At 33.5% G+C, this 20,142-nt stretch overlaps 2 protein-coding genes across 2 annotated transcripts; one reads left to right on the top strand and one right to left on the bottom strand.

Annotated features, from left to right (window-relative positions):
* The first annotated feature begins 10,183 nt into the window (after positions 1-10,183).
* On the top strand, positions 10,184-13,287 carry LOC17887593 (peroxisome biogenesis factor 10). Its single transcript, XM_023784236.1, has 11 exons — positions 10,184-10,387; positions 10,468-10,499; positions 10,590-10,679; positions 10,832-10,926; positions 11,017-11,224; positions 11,313-11,382; positions 11,473-11,551; positions 11,639-11,772; positions 12,028-12,125; positions 12,503-12,579; positions 12,839-13,287. The coding sequence occupies exons 1-11, from the start codon at positions 10,207-10,209 to the stop codon at positions 12,939-12,941; spliced, it is 1,167 nt and encodes a 388-aa protein (XP_023640004.1). The 5' UTR covers positions 10,184-10,206; the 3' UTR covers positions 12,942-13,287.
* A 262-nt stretch (positions 13,288-13,549) lies between these two features.
* Positions 13,550-15,826, bottom strand: LOC17890255. The gene is made up of 8 exons (XM_006294798.2): positions 15,714-15,826; positions 14,736-14,959; positions 14,605-14,644; positions 14,461-14,531; positions 14,285-14,379; positions 14,132-14,199; positions 13,916-14,026; positions 13,550-13,838 (listed from the first exon to the last, which is right to left on the bottom strand). Exons 1-8 carry the CDS (start codon positions 15,809-15,811, stop codon positions 13,706-13,708), a joined length of 840 nt encoding a protein of 279 aa, XP_006294860.2. The 5' UTR covers positions 15,812-15,826; the 3' UTR covers positions 13,550-13,705.
* Positions 15,827-20,142: the final 4,316 nt, after the last annotated feature.

Raw genomic sequence — 20,142 nt, 5'->3', positions numbered from 1 at the left:
GATTACACTATCATTAACTAAGGAAACAAAGCCATAAAAATACATATTTTTCATTTGATACTAAATATATCATAAGTCCATAGGACATACAAACTACAAGTGAGCCTTAGGAACCAATTCAATTTAGACATAAGTTTAAATCTAGAGATGCCAAAATAGTTGAAAACCCTATGAAGTTTTAACATTTAAAGAATTGAAACCGAAAGAGAGAAACAAATTAATTAAAAGACTCAGCTTTTTTTTGTCGTGTGAGTTACCGACTCAAGATTTAATAGGACAAAATTTTTTTACCTCTTTGTCTTTGGTAAGAATTTGGTATATTTAAATAATAATAAAGAGAAAACACCAAAAATTGGTTAAAATACGTATTTGTTGACAAATGTAACTATTAAAACTTTTGAAAATTCAATAATTTTATAAAGTACATAAATTACATAAGATTATTTTAATTTATAATTTTAAATAAGATAAATATTTAATAAAGTTTTAAATTTACCTTGAAATAATTTTACAAAAAACACTAAATAATTTTCGTAAAAGTTTTTAACTTTAACTTCTAGATAATCACATTAACATAATTTACTTCTAGATAATCACATTAACATAATCCTAGGACACTATATTTGAAAGAAAGTGGTAGGAAAATTTTCTACCAAAGTCTTACGAAATTCCTTCGCTGTTAAGATGGTAGAAAATTGGAAACAAATATTTCCCACCAATTCCTCCGGCAAATTTTCCTATTAAATTTCTCTCAATGCCGATTATCGTAGGAATTTTCCTACAAAATTCTCATTACTGTATTGTGTAGGAAATTCCTATCAAATTTCCTACGAAAGTTGATATTCGTAAAGAAACTGTAGGTATATGGTAGGAAATATGTCCTACAAAAATTATGGTAGGAAAAAATTACCGTAGCCTTTGTTTTTCCTACCATAATTTTGTAGGAAGTTTAGTAGGATTTCATGGTGTTTTCTTATATCTCCGTCCCTGTCAAAGAATCGTAGCCTTTGTTTGGGCCAGAGAATCGAAGAGTTTAAAGCCAAAATTGGAGTTAAATTTGTAGGATTCTCCAATCGATTTGTGAAGGTACGGTTAATAGATCGAAACTTGGGTGATATGATCTGCCAATCTATGTAATTCTTGTTAATTATTGGTTAATTAGATCAAAATTAGGATATTTGATTTGGGGAAAATTAGAGGTTTTTGTTATTTGTTAAAGTAGGGTAATTTGATTAGTCTCTATGTTTAGTTTTACGCATGATTGATGACGAATTGTGGTTAGGCATAAATTGTTTGATCTCAACTTTTGCTTCTCTATTTTGGCTGAAGAACGTGATATTGTGTAGATTTGATATTGTTCATAAGCTACTTGCACTTAATGAATCTATGGGATCTATGAATGCAGAAGCTATATAGATTCTGTGATTTGTAGACACTCTCATATGTTCAATAGCAAATGAATTATAATCTTTATATGTTAAGTTAGTATTGGTGTTATGCTTTATGTGAATTTGTAATCCTGAGCGTGAAAATTGTATCTTGCTATGTTAAGATGGTGACAAGTACTGTCTATCTTTCTAAGTGAGGATAATTTGTATGGTTCTACTTTCGTTTGACTCGTTTGCTAGTTTTTTTAGCACTATAGTATGTTTTTGGTCGAAAGGTTTATTTTTACCTTTTATTCATATTTCCATGAACATCTATGATTTCAATTATTCTGCAATCAAATTAGTCAATTATGTGTGAAATTTTGATTTTGAAGCATGTTTCTGTTAGGTTGTAGGTATCAGACTATCTATGTTATGTGACAACTGCTTCCAATTTTGATTCATTATCTGTGTTATTTGAAGTTTTCGAAATCTTGAATGGTTGGATCTTCTATGAGGGATATTCATGAGTAGAGATATTCATGAGAAGGGATTTTAATAATCTTGTTGTAAATGTGTTTATGTTGCTTAATGAAAAATGTCTTAAGAACCCTACTAAGAATTCTACCATTGGAGGGGGAAAAAATTGGTTAAGTTCTTAATTTAAAAAAAAACCAAGGAAGAAGATGAAAGGAAGAAGATGAAATCAGGGACGAATGAGGAGACCTAATTTGAGATTTTTCCCCAAATTGAAACGACGTCGTTTTGTTAAAACAACAAAACGACGCCGTTTTTAGCCGTCAAAACCGAAGGAAGTGCCACATCAGATCTTTGAGTCAATGTAGGATTATGCTAACGATTCAAATTTTAGGTTGTTTATTTGAATTATTTGAGGGTTCAGGTTGCAATACACACGATTCGTTTGTCTGGGTAGGATTTTACACTTTTGAAATAGTACAGGTTGAAATATACCCTTTTCCCGTTAAGTACCCCATAAAGATTTCAACCATAGGAGATGGTCTTATATTGATAAGGTCTTACGCAAATTAAATATGCATGATTCTAAGAAAGGCTTAATACTAATGTCTCATGGCATAACTCTTAGCAAGAGTCAATGTCTTTCAACACATAATGAGCGAGAGTGCATGAGTAAGATTCCATATGCTTGTACTATAGGATCTATAATTTATTCTATGCTTTGCACTCGCGCAGATGTTGAATGTATTTTAAGCATGACTAGTACTCAAGAACATCCTTAAGTACTTAAGAAGGACTAAGGATAAATGCTTGATATATGGAGGAAATGAGTAAGTTGTCGTGAATGGTTATACTGATGCCAGCTTTGACAGAGACAAAGATGACGTTCGATCACAACCTGGATTTGTCTTTTGTCTTAACGAAGGTGTAGTGAGTTGGAAGAGTTCCAAGCAGAGCACTTTTGCAGACTCTACGACTGAGATTGAGTATATTGTTGCTTCTGAAGCAGAAAAGGAGGTTGTTTTGATCAAAACGTTCATTACTGGACTTGGTGTGGTTCCTAGCATTTCTGGCCCCATTGATCTTTATTGTGATAACAATGGAGCCATCACTCAAGCAAAAGAACCTAGATTACACCAGAAATCCAAATACATACTAAGGCGATATGACCTCATTCCTGAGATTATTGATAGAGGTTGTAACACTGGTGTCTGGAAAACCAGGTGGTGTCAATCGACACCCTTCCTTGGCGTGTCGCTTCTTCCCAGTTGTTCCAGCCTAAAGGGTGGGATAGATTCATGGTGTAAGGTGTTAGGAGAGCTTATTTTCGTCCCTCTTAGCCTCTGTTCGTTGCTGTTCTTTCTTGTTTAAGATTTGAGTGCAGGACAAGGCTACAAGAAAACAGCTATTTAGCAACTGCATGTCGCGACTGAAACTGTAGTCGCTAAATTTTGCGACTAAATGGCCATTGGCTTGTCACTTAATAGCAACAAAAACGATTTAGTCGCCAAATCGTCGGTAGTTTCAGACTGATTTTCATTGTCGCAAAATAGTCGCAAATGGGCGACTACTTCGCTACAGATTAATGACACTCTTTTTTTAATTGGGCCTTCGACCCAAATTAATTGGCTTTGGTCTCGGCCTGTTTTGGCCCAATCTCTCTTTTTTCTCGACTATTGACACCCACTCTAAACAATGAACCCTAATCGCCTCATTCTCCCTAATCATTCTTTCTCTCTCGATCTCTTTGTTCTTCTATTCCTCTGTTCTAGGAACCCTAATCGCCTCTCTTTCTCCCTCGATCTCTCCGTTCTTCGATTTCTCTGTTCTACGATCCCTAGGCGCCTCTTTCTTTCTCGATCTCTCTGTTCTTCAATCTTATTGTGATTAGAACCCTAATCGCCTCTTTCCCCTAATCGCCACTTTCTCCCCAGTCAGTCTGTTTTCTGTCAAATCCGATGCCTCTAAGAAAGAAGAAAGGCGGCAGAAGAGCTCCGTGAAACAACTCAACTCAACCGGCGGCTGTTGGGGTTTCCCAAAATTTGAATTGGAGACCGAAGGGGCTTCCCAGCTAGTACACCTTCACACCGGCGAACCCTCATGGCACAACAAACGTTTCTCAGGAGAGTCATGTCCCCGTTTTTCAACCTGCAACGAATCCTCCTCCAAGGAATCTTTTCCACCTTGCGAGGAGTTATCCTGGTGCATCTCCTGCTTATGAAGCTCAAAGAGATGGTTCATCTCCTCAACATATCGCCTCTACATCGAATACACCTCCTCTCTTGAACCAGCCTTCAGTGTTTAGTCACCCTGCTTGCTCGAATCAACATCGACCCTATCCTCAACCTCGAGGCTCTGTGTCAACACCACATTTCTCAAGCGAAAAACTAACATGAGGAAGAAGATGATGAATCTGGTTCTGAGGAAGATGTTGCAACAGAACCAACTCTCCCAGAAGATCAGCTCGCTGCTTTATATGAGATGCTTCGTGTGCCAGGCCGTGAATTGTATACGACTGTCCTCTCTCTCGAGTTGGAGCCTAGAACAACTTGGTAAGCTTGTATACTTAGTTCTTCGATTATTCTTGTGTCTAAGTATGAGATTGGGATTGCGATTGAGTGCGATTGTGTAGTTTGTATGATTAGGATTGTAGTTCTAAGTATGCCTTGGTATCAGAAATGGATAGTGTGGTCTCTATGATTAGTCTCTGTAATTGATTAAGAATGTGGAGTCTCTATGATTAGTCTCTGTAATAGTTTGACTTGTGTTTGTATGCTTTTGTGCTTGTAGGTTTGGTAAGGACAGGTCAGCACTTACCCAGAAGATTACAAAGGTTTTCACAAACAAGTTTGATGGGCCATATTACAGTTGGGGTTGTGCCTACCAAAAGAAGAGAGAGATACTTCCTTGAATTTGCGGTAAAGTTCTATCCGTTATACTAATGTTGTAACCTTTCTGTTAATTGTTTTTGTCACTAACACCTCTCGTTTTGTAGAAAGAACACACATGGAAGGAAACACAGACTAAGCAAAGTTCTATAAAGTGTGTCAACGCCGTATGAAGGACATGGTTTCCGAGGTAGCAACTCGACGAAAGAAACCAATTTGGATTGAGGGAACTCTATGGAAGGAAATGTGTGCTTATTGGGATACTGAATAAGCCCGAGCAAAGAGTGCAACAACATCAACAGCTAGAATGTCAGACCATATTGGTCGTGGTCCTCACAAGCATATATCGAGACAAAAGTCTTACTTACAAGTCGAACGAGAGATAATAAGTTACTTACGAACATTAAATTTGAATTGATATGTTACATTTGATGGTCTTGTTCTCACCTTAACATTGTTTTAACATTTCAGGAAGTGGAATTGGGAAGACCTCCAACTATTGGTGAAGTTTTTATCAGGACTCAAACCAAAAAGGATGGAACCTTTGTTGATGAGAAAGCTCAAGAAGTCCATGAGGAATATAAGAAGAACAAGGAAGCTACGTTGGCTGCACTCGAGAATGATGAGACTTCTGACGGTACTTCACGTAGATCAGAGCTATCTCAAGAGGAGGATGACGAGATCTTCTTCAGGTAATGTACTGATTTTTCTGAGATTTTTGCTTCTAAATGTTTGCATTTAATAAATTAAATCAAGGACTGGAGATAATCTTCAATCAAATCTTAGTCGTTATTATTAGATACCAAAATTAAAGGTATCCTACAAATAAATAAGTCGTGATTACCCCAAGCGACAATATTTTCTTATTCCTTAATATTAAACCCTATGAAGTTCTCACTATGAAGAAGAGAAAAGAAGCCAACGAAAATCTTTCAATTAACATTTCTAAACAACCCAAAAACAGGATGTTGTCTACAAATGTTTGTGGAAATGAGAATATAATTCCTAGCCCGATGTGCTCAAACATAACCAGTTCCGGAGGCAATGTGAAATCTTATTATCCAAGAGTTTTAAATGATATTACTAATCGCCAATCTTTAGTTAGCTCTTCTATTTCTAATTCAGGTAAAAATATCTATTTACGATTGTTTAACAATTGAATTATGTTGATATATTTTGCGAACATAATAACCCTTCTTTGGTTGTCAATATGTATTGGTTATAGGACACCGAGTCCTACCTTACTTAAGAACTACCTTACAAGAAAGGATAATGAAACCACAACTATTCAAAGAAAATGATGTGGGAAAGAACATAAGTCGCCAAGGCAATTTAGTTCAAACTCACACAATTCCGTTGTAACCGTCAAGTCAGTATTCTAAAGAGTTCTTAATCTATATTAACATTTTTGCAGCAGTTTTGTAAAAAAAACCATGGAGTTAGAACTTATTTACAAGCCATTGCCATTCACATTAATTGAATTTCTCCCTAATTTTAGAAACAAAAAAAATCAGATACACATCAACAAACGATTAAATCAGAAAAAAATCCCTAATTTCATTCTCCTCAAATCTATCTAATTTGATCTATTAACAAAAACATTTAAAAAAAATCTTAACAGTAATTTTTAATCATATATATAAATAATACATAAATAATCTTCTAATTATTTGTATGATGCAATTTTAAAAAAAAACGAAATTTATTTCAAAATTTCTATAAATGAATTTAAATAGTACCAACAATTTTTTTTAAAATTGGCAAATCTATAATAACATTTTTGCAGCACTTTTTGAAAAACAAAACTTTAGAGTTGAAAGTTATTTACAACGCTATGCCATTGGCATTAATTATTTAGTTAAAATTTTGAAAACTAATAATAATCATTTTTAACAAAATCCCTAAAATCTCTCCCTAATAAATATAATATCATTTATTATTTTCTGCATTTTCTCAAAATTTCTTCAAAATTTTTATATGATCTTATTTTGAGTAGAATTTTTTTGATAATAGTTCAGAATCCTTATAAATAAGATTATAACCTTGCAACTACAAATGAAGGGAATATAAACATGGGTTTAATTTTTGGGGGAATAAATGACAGGACGGGTTTTAAGACGGGATTGATTATTAAGTACATAGAAAATTTAATATATTTTGAAAATTTTAAAAATTCTCAGTGTTATTAGTATTTAGCTCTACACCAAGTTTAAACAAAAATATTATTGAATTTTCCATTTTTTTAACATGTTACGGGTTGTAAGACGGAACATGTTTAAGTGGATATTACAAAAGAAAAATAATATTATTAATCTCACAGTTTAGTACGGATCATTTTACTATTTTTTTAACAACACCGATATAAACACATGTATAATTGAACTGATTTAATAAAGTTTGATATTATGCAATTTTGATAATTATTAAATAAACTGAAATAAAATCTATCAATTTTTAAAGACATGAATTACAAAGAAAATATTTATCCCGCGGTGTACCGCGGGTTAAAATCTAGTGATATTACAAATCGTCAACATTCAGTTATCTCTCCTCCTTCTAATACAAGTGTTAACTACAAATGTATTTCATTAAGAGATTAAGAAATTTTAATTTATAATCATTTTCTCAAACTCATTTACGTATTTCTCTTTCAGTTAGGTATTGTTTATCGAACACCAACTTCTACACTACCTATTGACCACCAGTATATCATGGAGAAGGAAAACCTAGCTATCTTAACCAATGATGAATTATTTTCAGACATAAGCATGTTATATTCCGTATATAGGCATTCACTGACATTCTTACTGTTTCGTTTAATAGTATTGATATAACTCTTACAAAGTCGTAAGAGAAAAAGGTTCAGAACTTGGGAAGCTTGTCACAGTCTGTAGGAATCCAACCAATCGTTATCAGTTAATGGTAAATCGTTTGCCATTGAATCCTATCCGAGACTAACAAATATAAAAAATTAGCCCTACAAATCTGCATCAGTTTAGGTACAGTTAAAATTAGCCTTTAATTATTTTTCTGACGTATCATTAAATTTATATTTTGTTCAATTTTTTTCTTAGATTAGCTTCATCAAAACTTTTACTCTCCTACCTACAACCAAATGTCATGATACAATGGTACACTTTCAGATATTACTAATATTACAAATAGTACTATACATATCGATAAAGAGGTTCCATTATGTCCACCTAGCGCAAATAAATTAACGCCGGATGTTTCTACATGTATGTAAATATTTATCCTATTATGTTATTTACTATTATATTAGTGTCCTCATAGTAGCGGTGAAATGATATCTGACATTTTTATTTGTTGCTCTTAAACTATTTAACCATCTGATTACTAGATTCTTTCTTTATATATTTGGTTTTAATTTAACCATTTGATTACTAGAGTTTTATTTATTTTGGTTTGTCAATAATAGGATTTCAAAGCATATGAGAAACGTACTATTCTAGAAGAAGGAAAGTCTAAATTAGGCATGACCACGGTTACGGTTAATGCGGTTATGGTTAATTAACCACCGGTTAACGGTTATAATTTTTTAACCATAACCTTAATCATTATATATACGGTTAAGACGGTTACGGTTATATACGGTTACGGTTAATTACGGTTACGGTTAAATACGGTTACGGTTATTTGATGATTATTATAATATTAATATTGGAGATAAAGTTTTATGAAATATTATTTATTTTACAAGTAAAAAACATATTTGATTTCAATTATTTATAGTGAATTAGTTAAATCTGGGTATTGTATACAGTTATAATATAATTTATTTTAAAATTTTAAATATGCGGTTAACCGAGCGTTTAACCGTACGGTTAACCGAGCGTTTAACCGTACGGTTAACCGACGATTAATTACGGTTAATTATGGTAACGGTTAATTAACGGTTACGGTTATTATTATTTTTTAACCGGTTACAATTTTTAACCGTTTTATACGGTTACGGTCCGGTTACGGTTGATAAACGGTCCGGTTACGGTTAAAAATACGGTTAAGGTTAGCTTTTGGTCATGCCTAGTATAAATTGGTTGTGTATTTAGAAGACGATAGGTTGGAAATGACCTTTTATGAAGACATGGATGTTTTAGAATGGTGGAAGAATCAAACACAACGTTATGGGGAGCTAGCTCGTATGGCTTGTAATGTTTTGAGTATTCCTATAACTTCAGTGACAGCAGAGTCTTCATTTAGTATTGGTGCGCATGTCTTGAATAAATATAGAAGTCGTCTTCTACCAAGACACGTTGTAGCACTGGTTTGTACACGGACTTGGTTGGATGGATTTACGTATGATGATCCAGGTAATAATGTCATTTGTAATTATTTAATTTTTTTAATTTTAAAAAACTATATATGATATTTTATTGATTTATACATGTCAAAATTCATTATAAACATAAGTTAAATGTTTGTATATAGCTCTTAATGATGAGAAAGATTTAGAAGACACTGAAGGGGAGGAGAATTCTGAAGGCTTTGAAGGAGAGCCAAATCTTGGCTCTAATACCTAATTTGAAGTCTTTTTGATTTGTGTTTTATTTGGTATGAGTTTAAACACTTTTGTTTGGATTTGTTTACTTTTGAAATATTTTTTTTTTAATTTCAGCAATAAAAAAACTTTATTCTTTTAAAATAAAGTGAGTTTAAATAAATATTAGTGGTTACTTATATTTAAATTGAATTGTTTCAGTCATTTTCAACAAAAAAATATATAAAATTTGAAGTCAGTTTTATTTTCAAGAAAAGCCCGAAAAAGCTAAAAAGCCCTGTAGCCCAGTTAGGGCAGGGCCGGGCTTTGAAATATAGGCCCAAATATTTTTCGGATCTGGCCGGGCCGGGCTTAAATATATAAGGACCGGGCCGAGACAGCCCGATTGACATGCCTACTTAAACATAGAGAAAGTCAACTGAGTGTCATCAAAACCAATTAACATTGCCAATGCTCCCAAAATGTCTAATTTAGATGTTAGTGACGAAAATGAATCTTCTTCTTACAACTCAGATAACGGTAATCTATAATTATACCGTAATTCCGGACATTTTATTTAGATTGTTTTAAATTATCTTATCAACCATATATAATATTATAATTTTTCATATTTGAAAAAAGAGTATTTTTTAAAATAGATGGACAAAGAAGTATTTTTGAAAAAAGTAGACTAAAAGGGAGCATTCCTCAAAAAATTTCTAGAATTAATAATCAAAATACAATCTTATATATTAAACAAAATTAATAAATATATATATATATATATATATATATATATATATATATATATATATATATATATTTTAAACATAGTAATGCAGTGTACTGTGCGTTAAAAAGTAGTTTATCTGAAAATAATATATAAAAAAAAACCGAATAAACTTGATAAAAATAAAAATAAAAACCGAATAAACATCATTCGTTCGGCAAGTCCATCGAACCACGAAAAGAAACGATGATGCTTAATGGGGATTCGGGTCCGGGTCAGGATGAACCCGGTTCAAGCGGGTTTCACGGCGGAATCCGGCAATTCCCGTTAGCAGCTCAGCCGGAGGTTATGAGAGCTGCTGAGAAAGACGATCAATACGCTTCTTTCATCCACGAAGCTTGCCGCGATGCCTTCCGTCACCTCTTCGGTACTAATTGTTTCATCCATCATCGTCTTCGAATTCCATTAATTTCTCCAAAATTTTCCACTGATTTCGATCACTCTTAGGTACAAGAATCGCTCTAGCTTACCAGAAAGAGGTAACATAAAGTTTCATGGACTAAGTTATATTCATTCCTTTGAGGTTTCTTTGAGATTTTTGATTAGAGCTTTTGGTGTTTTTTGTTTAGATGAAGCTTCTTGGGCAGATGCTTTACTATGTTCTAACCACAGGCTCAGGGCAGCAAACTTTAGGAGAGGAGTACTGTGACATTATACAGGTTTCTTATGCTTACACAAACCCAATTTGCCTTCGGAGGCTATGTTCTCAGTATTCTAGTTGTAATTATGCTTAGGAGAACAAAATATTAAAATCTGTTACTAGAAGATCAATAGATTGGATATTTTACTGATGTTGAAAGGGCTAATTTAGGTTTCAGGACCTTATGGACTGTCGCCTACACCAGCTAGGCGTGCTTTGTTCATTTTGTACCAGACTGCAGTTCCTTATATTGTAGAGAGAATAAGGTTTTCATTGAATTTTCTGATTGTTGTTTATGATGGAAGATTTGACCCTTGTGAGTGAAGTATTGCTGAAATGAATGTAATTGTTTGCAGTACTCGAGCTGCGACGCAAGCAGTTACCTTTGATGAGTCTGATGAGTTTTTTGGTGGTAGTTCCCGGGAGAGTGGTAGTCATGACCAGTCATTGTCAATGATAGATCTTTCATCTTCTTCTCAACTTGAAACTTCGGCTTCTGTAGTATCTAGGTTAAAAGATAGAGTTAAGAGATTTTGGCACCGAGCTATTCAGAGATGGCCTGTGGTAATGTATACCTCTTAGGTGTTAATTTTCATGGTTCAGTTTGTTTTTTTCTGGCTAGCAATGATTTTATTTAAGGTTGTGCTTTCAGGTTCTCCCTGTTGCTCGCGAAGTCTTACAACTGGTTCTGCGTGCCAATTTGATGCTGTTCTACTTTGAAGGTGAACTTTGTTAGAAATTTTTAACAGTTGTAGAGACTGTGCAGACTGGTTTTATAATGTTCTGAACTGGTAATATTTGTTTCTTTTCAGGTTTGTATTACCATATATCGAAACGTGCATCCGGGATTCGTTATGTTTTCATTGGAAAGCAACTGAATCAGAGACCTAGGTAATGGTCTTTCTGTCTTCTTCCACCTACAGCTGTCGATTTTTACTATCACGGAGTAACTGAACTCCCTTAAGTCTTGCTGAACAGATACCAAATTCTTGGGGTTTTCCTTCTAGTACAATTGTGTATCCTTGCTGCTGAGGGATTGCGTCGGAGTAATTTATCATCTATCGCAAGCTCAGTTCAGCAGGCATCTATAGGATCTTATCAAACTTCAGGAGGTCTGGCTCTATGTCTTTGATTATGAATTTTAGCGATCTAGAAATTCCTAACAGTTACAATATTCGTGGAGGCTGTATATGTTGAATTGTCAATATTAAAATTTCAATAAATTACGATCTGAATTGGCACCACAGTAAAAGCTTTTAGAGAGCAATGTAAGAGACGATAATAACATAGGCTGAGATATTTTGCATGTTATGCATCAACCTTATTTCACATTAATCACAAATATAGTTTTGGTATTGTTCCTGCAGGAAGAGGGTTACCTGTTTTAAACGAAGACGGAAATTTGATAACTTCAGAAGCTGAAAAGGGAAACTGGTCCACCTCTGATTCAGCTTCAACTACGGAGGTAAATTAATTATAAACAAGTTAGAAACCTCTGTTACGTTTAAATGGCTAGTATCCTGAATAGTGATCATTGTTGGAAACGAACAAAAGGTATATACTTGAAAGCGAGGCACACCCTTTTAGCATAATCCATTCGCTTACGCAAATGTTATTTTGTATAAGTGTAATCAAGAAAAAAAAAATGGTAGTTTAGTTTCATGATATCTGATAAGGGTAGATAGTCACCCGACTGATCTTGCTCTACATATAGTTTCTAGTGAGACAAGGTTATATGTTAATCCTACTTTGGGACTATTCTGTTGCTTGTCTGAATTAAAAATCCATATGGGGTTATTTTTCTCTTGTTTTGAATTACCTTGCTATGTACTGTGGTTGCAGGCAGTAGGGAAATGCACTTTATGCTTAAGCAACCGTCAGCACCCAACTGCCACTCCTTGTGGTCATGTGTTTTGTTGGTAATAAACCTACCTCTTCCGTAATTGTTTCTCTTGTTCTAGAGATGATCTTGAACGAATTTACAATGTCTTACCTCTAATTCTTAAATAAGTTTCAAAATCCGAAGTTTAGTGTCTTGGTGTCCAATTGGTTCAGACTGCTTTGATAAGTTGAACCTTGTATGTACAACACATATCCACTCTAATGACAGAATTAACAATCCGAAATGGACACGAAAACATTGTGCTCATGTTTAAAAGAATCATCTATCATGTGCAGGAGCTGCATTATGGAGTGGTGCAATGAGAAGCAAGAATGTCCACTTTGTCGAACGCCCAATTCCCATTCAAGTTTGGTATGTTTGTATGATTCTGATTTTTAAGCACAACGGATCAACAATGATAGCACACTGCAGAAGACGAAGCTCAAGGAGTTTCCATTTCTCCTTAGCCCACACAAGCTTGTAAGGTGACAACTTTGGGCATTGCATCTGGTACAGGAATGGACTCTGTTTTGGCTTCAGACTTGGAAACTCAGATCGTCAAGTTATGGGAAGACATAGAATAAATGTATTTCAAAAACTTCATTTATTTATGATATTTAGTGCAGAAGCCATAGAGGTTTGGATATGTTAGGTGGATTTTAGCATTCTATATTACTCTTTACTCTTTAGTCTCTTTTATCTTTCATAATAATCTCAATTGGAGATCTATTACAAGATTCTCATAGTAGTCAATACAATTTTAATGTTAACGACACAAACTTAACATTGGATTTAAACAACTCATGCAGTCCTGCTTTTGGAGAAATAAAAATTGAGTATAACTCTTACGATTTTGACTTTTACATCTTAGTTGTTTTGGCTTGTTGCTAGAGACAATGAAGTTGGCTGTTGCAGTTTCTTCTATGAAAGGGTTATCAGTTGATAGAGAAATATGAATGTGTCATCGTCATATAGCGAAATAAGCTGTTTACTGCTGCACTGGTAAGTGTGTGGATCATGTCATGTTGCTGACTTTTCAGGTTTGAATATATGCAAATGTTTTACACGGATACAAAATATACATAAAATCAGAAGAGTTTGATACCAAAGTTGTAAGATCAACAACTGTATTGGGGTAGTAAGAGTCTATGTGGAGATGTCAGTCACAGTATGGACTGGAGCTGCTGTATCTCCGAGGAGTCTGAAACATCTGCATCTTGTTCAGACGCTGATCTGTAGACTTCCACCATTGCTTTCCCTCTATCAAGCACTTGAGAAGGAACCGTTTGTAGTAGGCTGCAAGTTCTTCTCGGTTAGAAAACGTTCTCCTATGAGTACGATGTGTATGTCTGTATGAACTATTTAGTAATTACCTGTCCAGAGCGGTTAACGCTGTTCCAAGCTGCGACTTCATCAACTCAACAGTTGCCTTTGAATCTTTCCTAGACGCTCGTAAAAACAACGAATCCAGTTCTTCCAATGCTCTTTACACCCCCAGAAAACAAAACAAAAACCCCCAACATAACTACACACGCAAAGGTCATCATCTGTTGTGTATAATCTTAAACCCAACCGAGAAACATCAATACCTTAAACAACGATCAACATCATCAGTCGCAGTTTTGGAAAACCCATCATCTGAAGCATACTGAGCAACCTGAGAGAGTTTCCATTACACATTTCATCACCAAACATATACAAAAACAAGATTGCGGATAACATCAACTGAACTTCAAACTCACAGCTCGAATGTTCACACGCAAAGAACTAGCAGGACCAGACCGCAATTGGCGTCTACACGCCTCGAATTCAGGTTTCTCCTCATTCAAAAACCCCTCTCCAACACCATAAACATACAACACCAATGTTAACTATACAACAAAGACTAATTAAAATACAAATGTGTAGCAAAACTTACCAAGATCCTGAATCTGTAGCTGAGCTAGAATCACTGGTGGTACATATGCTTCAAGTGGATCAAGTTTTTTCCTATACTTCACACAAACATTTCAAAATCCCAACTTCAGATACCAAAAAGCTTTAGAGAAGATTTCAAATTTACCTCTTCACATATTTATCAATTAAGCTACCAGCCATAGCATCTGATCATCATCATCATCACAAATACTCGAATCAATGATTTTTCCAATTGAATTGTTGAAATCGAAAAGAGAGAGAGAGAAGGATGTGTACCGTTAGGGAAGAGGAGGAGACGGGAGAGGAAGAAGGAGACGGAGATGACTCGGCGGCTCTGTTTCCATGGCGGAGGTGATAATGTAGCAGCGCACGTTAGCTTTGTGCGGTGAGAACAGTGGCGAAGCGTCGTGAGGCTCGTCGGCGTAGCGTGAAGTGATGTCATTTGGGATAACGCTAGAGGCATCTTCTTATCAATATTAAAGACTCTTTTTACTAATGGGCTATGCAGATACATTATAAACTTGTTAGATATTTAACTGGGATTAGTTCGAAAACGATTTTCATATTAGTAAAATAAAAATACAAAATTGAATATGGATCGGATAAAAATTAAAATATTAACCTGATTTTAATAATTGGATACTTCAATAATTAGATGTTTAATTGGATTTTGATACATAAATTGGATACTTTCCATATATAAGTTTAGGGAAATATTATTAGTTATGCCACTTTTTTAACTAAAAAAATTGAGAGTGTCATTTCTTTTCTAGTATTTTATTTAGTGCCATATTAGTATAAATGATATGGTTCCAAAAAACAAAAATACCCTGGAAAAAAAAGACAAAAAAGCTGACTTGAGATGTGACATTTTGACAGCTGTAACATTAATTATAGACATTAATCAATAGACAAAAAAATTTTGTCCACACTCAATCATAGACAATTTTCTTTTCTATTCATCTAACACATGTATTGTGGACAAGTTCGTTTATGAAAAACTAGATTTACTTTACTATATACGTATGATGGACAATAAATTAGGAAACAAAAACGGACATATTACAGACATCGGATATGGTCCACCAGATCTAGTCCACCGGATCTAGTCTATCTACACACAAATGTGTGATTCAAAGTGTACACCTAGATAGAACGTTGATGGATATCTTCCATAAATGCATCATTTGTTTCATTTTCTACTTAATTATTTGTGGTTTCAAGAGATATGTAGGATAGACAAGTTCGGTTTACCGATTCCGGTCCACCAGATCTTGTCCATCGGTATCTCGTCTGTCGGAACTAGTTTGCCGGATATGGTCCCCAGGAATTGTTGGTCCATCAGATCTCATGGCACTGGTCCGCCAAAACTGGTTATGCTACGAAACTGGTTATGGTCCATCGAAATTGGTCTGTCGAATCTTGTCCGTGGGATCTTGTCCGTCGAACTGGTTATGGTCTGCCGGAACTGGTTATGGTCTGCCGGAACTAGTTCGCCGGAATTAGTCCGCCGGAATTGTAGAGAGATTTGTTGTCGAAGAAAGTAAGAGAAGATGGAAGAAGAATAGAGAAAAAGAGATGAGAAATGAAAGAAAAGAGAGAATGTTTTAGTTAAAGATAAAATTGTCATTTTAATGAATTAAAAGTGGGTCCTATGGCATTGTAGAGAAGATTGAATGGAAAGTGGCAGTTCTTACAAGAAATAGCACTGTTCATGGCAGAGAATATAATTTTCTCTAAGTTTAGGATTATATTTCCATAACTAATTTTAGGATTTTCTAATACTTCTCTAACTAATTCAATATAATATATTTAAAATTTATTATTCTTCTTTCACCTTTATTTGATCTTATTTTTAATTTATGATATTATACTATATAATTAAAAAATTTAATAAAAGTTTAATTTTTTTTTGCATATTTTGCAATTTGAATTTTTCAAAAGGGACATATCATACTCAACTACACTTGGTTGAATAGTTTGGACGATGGTTTTAAATCATTATAAGTATGAACAATATTATAACCATTTATATTTAAGCATATAAAATTTAAAAGTTCAAAATATTATAATTAAAAGGTTCAAATATTAGAATATTGAAAATCTAAAAGGTTCAAATATAAAAAAAAAATAGAACTTAAAATATTAGAAATTTTTTTGGAGACATAGATGTAATTTTGGAGATATACATTTTATTGATAAAATATATTATATATCAAACAATGTAAATTTTAGGTAGTTCACGGGTTAGTTTGCTAAACTCACAATTATATTGGTAGAGCGAGATATTAATAATGTTTTTAGAAAATGAAATATGTTATGGGTTAGTCCTTCAAAAACTGTATTATAAGTATGTAACTTTTACGTATATTCTTACTTCTGCTACAAAAATAGTCAAATTGAATAATCTTTCGATACATAGTCTTTCGTCCTGTTAAATTTTCATTTTTTTTTCTCTATTGTATCAATACTCAGTATATTATCATTTACTCGTTTTTTTTCCTTTTACTATTTTATCTAAACTTATTACACAAATATATGATTCACCGCAATCAACTACACTACAAAAAAAAATGTAGCATATTCTAATCCGTTTAACTGTTAGATTTATGTAAATATTTCCGTTTAAGTCGCCATATTTTGCAAGTTTACCATCCACATCCAAAAAAATGCAAGTCAATCCCGCAAAGTTAAAATAAATACGCAATATAGCCCGTTTTCGCTCCTATCACGTTTGTAAAATTTGGGAAAGTAATATATCAAATTGAAGCCCTCGTGACTAGAATTTCAAACATATCTTTAGAATTTTCGAAATAAATGTATATAAGCGTAACTACTTAGTTACACAATTTCTTTTTCCACATAATAATTTCTTTTAATACTCTCTTTCCTCATTTTGTTTTGTTTATTCACTGCAATTTTATATATAAACTTATTGTGGAATCAAGGTAGAATACAAACAGGCCCGGCCCGTCCATATGGGCAGCTAAAACATGTGCTTTAGGCCACATTATATATACCAATTATTTGATTTACTGAACAAGTAGTTCCTAGGAAAATTGTTATGTAACCTCTATATGTGTTAGAGTGAGTGAGTTTGATCCTTCAAATGGTGCATTATTATTACTTTCTATATTTTTAATTTCTATATGATATTATGTATAGTTTATATATCTTATGAAAAACCATATGTAAAAATTGATATAGGCCTCTAATATCCTAGAACCGGCCCTGAATACAAATGCCCAAAAAAGGGAGACTAAATCTGGCGGATAACATAAATTTCCTCGGAGACAAAGGCCCGAGGAAGACAAGATTTTCCCAAAAACTAACTAAACTCCAAACAAAGGAGACACCACAAACTAGAAATACAAATCAGAACTTTTAAACACAACTTGAAAGCGGTCTAAACCTAACACTAAGCTAGAAAGCAACATGAATTAAAACTGAAAAAGATAGATCCCAAGGAAGCAAAGCGACTTCTTCTTAAAAGAAACCAATGAATGTGGTTTACCAAGGATACCTATGGCCAAACCAATGATAAACTCAACCTCCTCCTATCATAAAGAGAGCCAATCTCTCGAAACCAAGAACAAGGACTTCAAAACCCGACAAGCAATAGACGTAAATAGAGAACAAATACGCTGAAGGGGTAAATAGCAAGCAGAGGGCTAAAGGTTGGAGCTCACGTCTAGACTCTCCTGGCGGAAAAAACGAATACAAGCACACGAGCTGCTACCAGATCTACGTTTGGGAGCAAGACGACGTTTTACACAACCCACACCTGGAATCTAACAGATCGGATTCATCTTCTTTGTTAAAACCACCAAAACAAGCAGATCTAGCCACTCTTTAAAGTTTGAACAGAATATCTTTTAACAACTGCTGCCTAGTTTTGTTAACCAAAACCTCTAAGAGCATGGGCATTGGCCCGTCCTTGCCTAGTCCCCCACCCAAAAAGAAAAAAAAAATCAAAAAGAAAAAATTGAAGAGGGACGTCCTCTGCCTTGGTATTTTACTATTTCTGGGCCCCACGTGGCGGCCTGCGATTGGTTACCTTATTCTCTTAAGGCATTGACCAAAAAAAAAAAAAAATTCTTCTAAAAAATCAAAAAAATGCTGTAAATACGATCACCCAAACCTAAAAACTACAAAAAATACCCAAAAAAATGCTGTAAATACGATCACCCAAACTTGGAAACCCTTACTAAAACCTAAAAACTACAAAAATTACGATCACCCAAACCCGAAAACCTATGCAATTTTGGATACTCATACTAGTCACGAAGGAGAAGAGGGAGGGGGAGAGAAAAGGGAAGAGAGAGGAGAAAATTTTATGAATATATGCAATTTTATATGATCATATAATTAAAATCTCTTTTCTTATTTGTATCCACTTAAATTTGTATTTGTGATGTCTCTTTCTTTCACTTTTTACATATAATCAATTAAATAATAATAATAATAATAATAAAATCTATATTTTAAAATTATCTCTCTCTCTCTCTCTCATGAAAAACAATTATCTTTTTAAATTAGCATACCCCATTTAAAGTCTAAGTAATTTATTTTTATAATTAAAATTTTAAAAAAATTATAATGAGGTTTTCTAATGTCATAATACGTGCGATTAGAAATCAAGCTAAAACTGGATGCAAATAATCTGAATTTAGAAAAATTAAGATTTTAGGTTGTGGTCAATGTCGATGTCTCGGTGACTATTTTGTCAAAGAAGGTAGTGACGGTGGCGATAGCAACGATGCCTAAACTTTGTTATGTTGGTATATATGGTGAGTTTGCTTGAGGTTTAATTGGTGAGCTAGGTAACTTAAGATTTTATGAATAATAATGAAGACTCATGTTTATTATTATATCTACTTATCTTAAGATCTAGCTATCTTTATGAAGTAGCCAAGTATGAATGTATGATCCCTCTGGATAAATACGTGTTTCTATTAAAATTCTCTTGCGTCTTATGTGATCTAAGATGACATCTCTCTCTCTCTCTCTCCACGTTAAAAAAGAATTCTCTCTTCAAATTAACAGTCCTCATCTAAAGTCTAAAAATATTTTATTTTTATAATTAAATTATTTTTAAAATTTATAATGAGGTTGTCTAATGTCAAAATATGTGCGAATAGAAAATCAAGCTAAAACTGGATGCAAATAATCTGGATTTAGACAAATTTAAGAATTAGGTTATGGTCAATATCAAAAACATATCCAAGATTTTGCTGAGTCAGCAATTTATAAATCAATTTTTTATATAATTAACTAAAATGGTTATTTGATGATATTGTTTCTATAGTTTTGGAACCAATTATTTTGGTGCAGTGAGAAACAATAGCACATACGTAAGATAATAAATATTTATAACATATATATATATACTATAAGTGTCAAATTAGAGTTGGCAAAATTTATAACATAAACAACTTGCTTCACAAGGTTAGATAATATATAGTAACCAATGATTTTGTTGTCCAATCGCTTTACATTGTAAAAAAAACAAAAAAAAACACACACACCATCATCTTAATTACTCTCTTTATCAATCTTTAAGAAAAATATCAGGAAGAAAGAAGCAATATTGTATACTATAAGAAAATGGGGGAAGAGATATTATAGCTTGAGAGATCAAGCCTTGTGAATATAAGTGTGATAATTTGGTTTATTTTCATGT

The sequence above is a fragment of the Capsella rubella genome, unplaced genomic scaffold (genome assembly GCF_000375325.1).
Source record: "Capsella rubella cultivar Monte Gargano unplaced genomic scaffold, Caprub1_0 scaffold_4, whole genome shotgun sequence".
Taxonomy (NCBI): Eukaryota; Viridiplantae; Streptophyta; class Magnoliopsida; order Brassicales; family Brassicaceae; genus Capsella; species Capsella rubella.
Note: the sequence above shows the minus strand (reverse complement) of the source record. Positions and strands in the feature narration are given on the sequence as shown.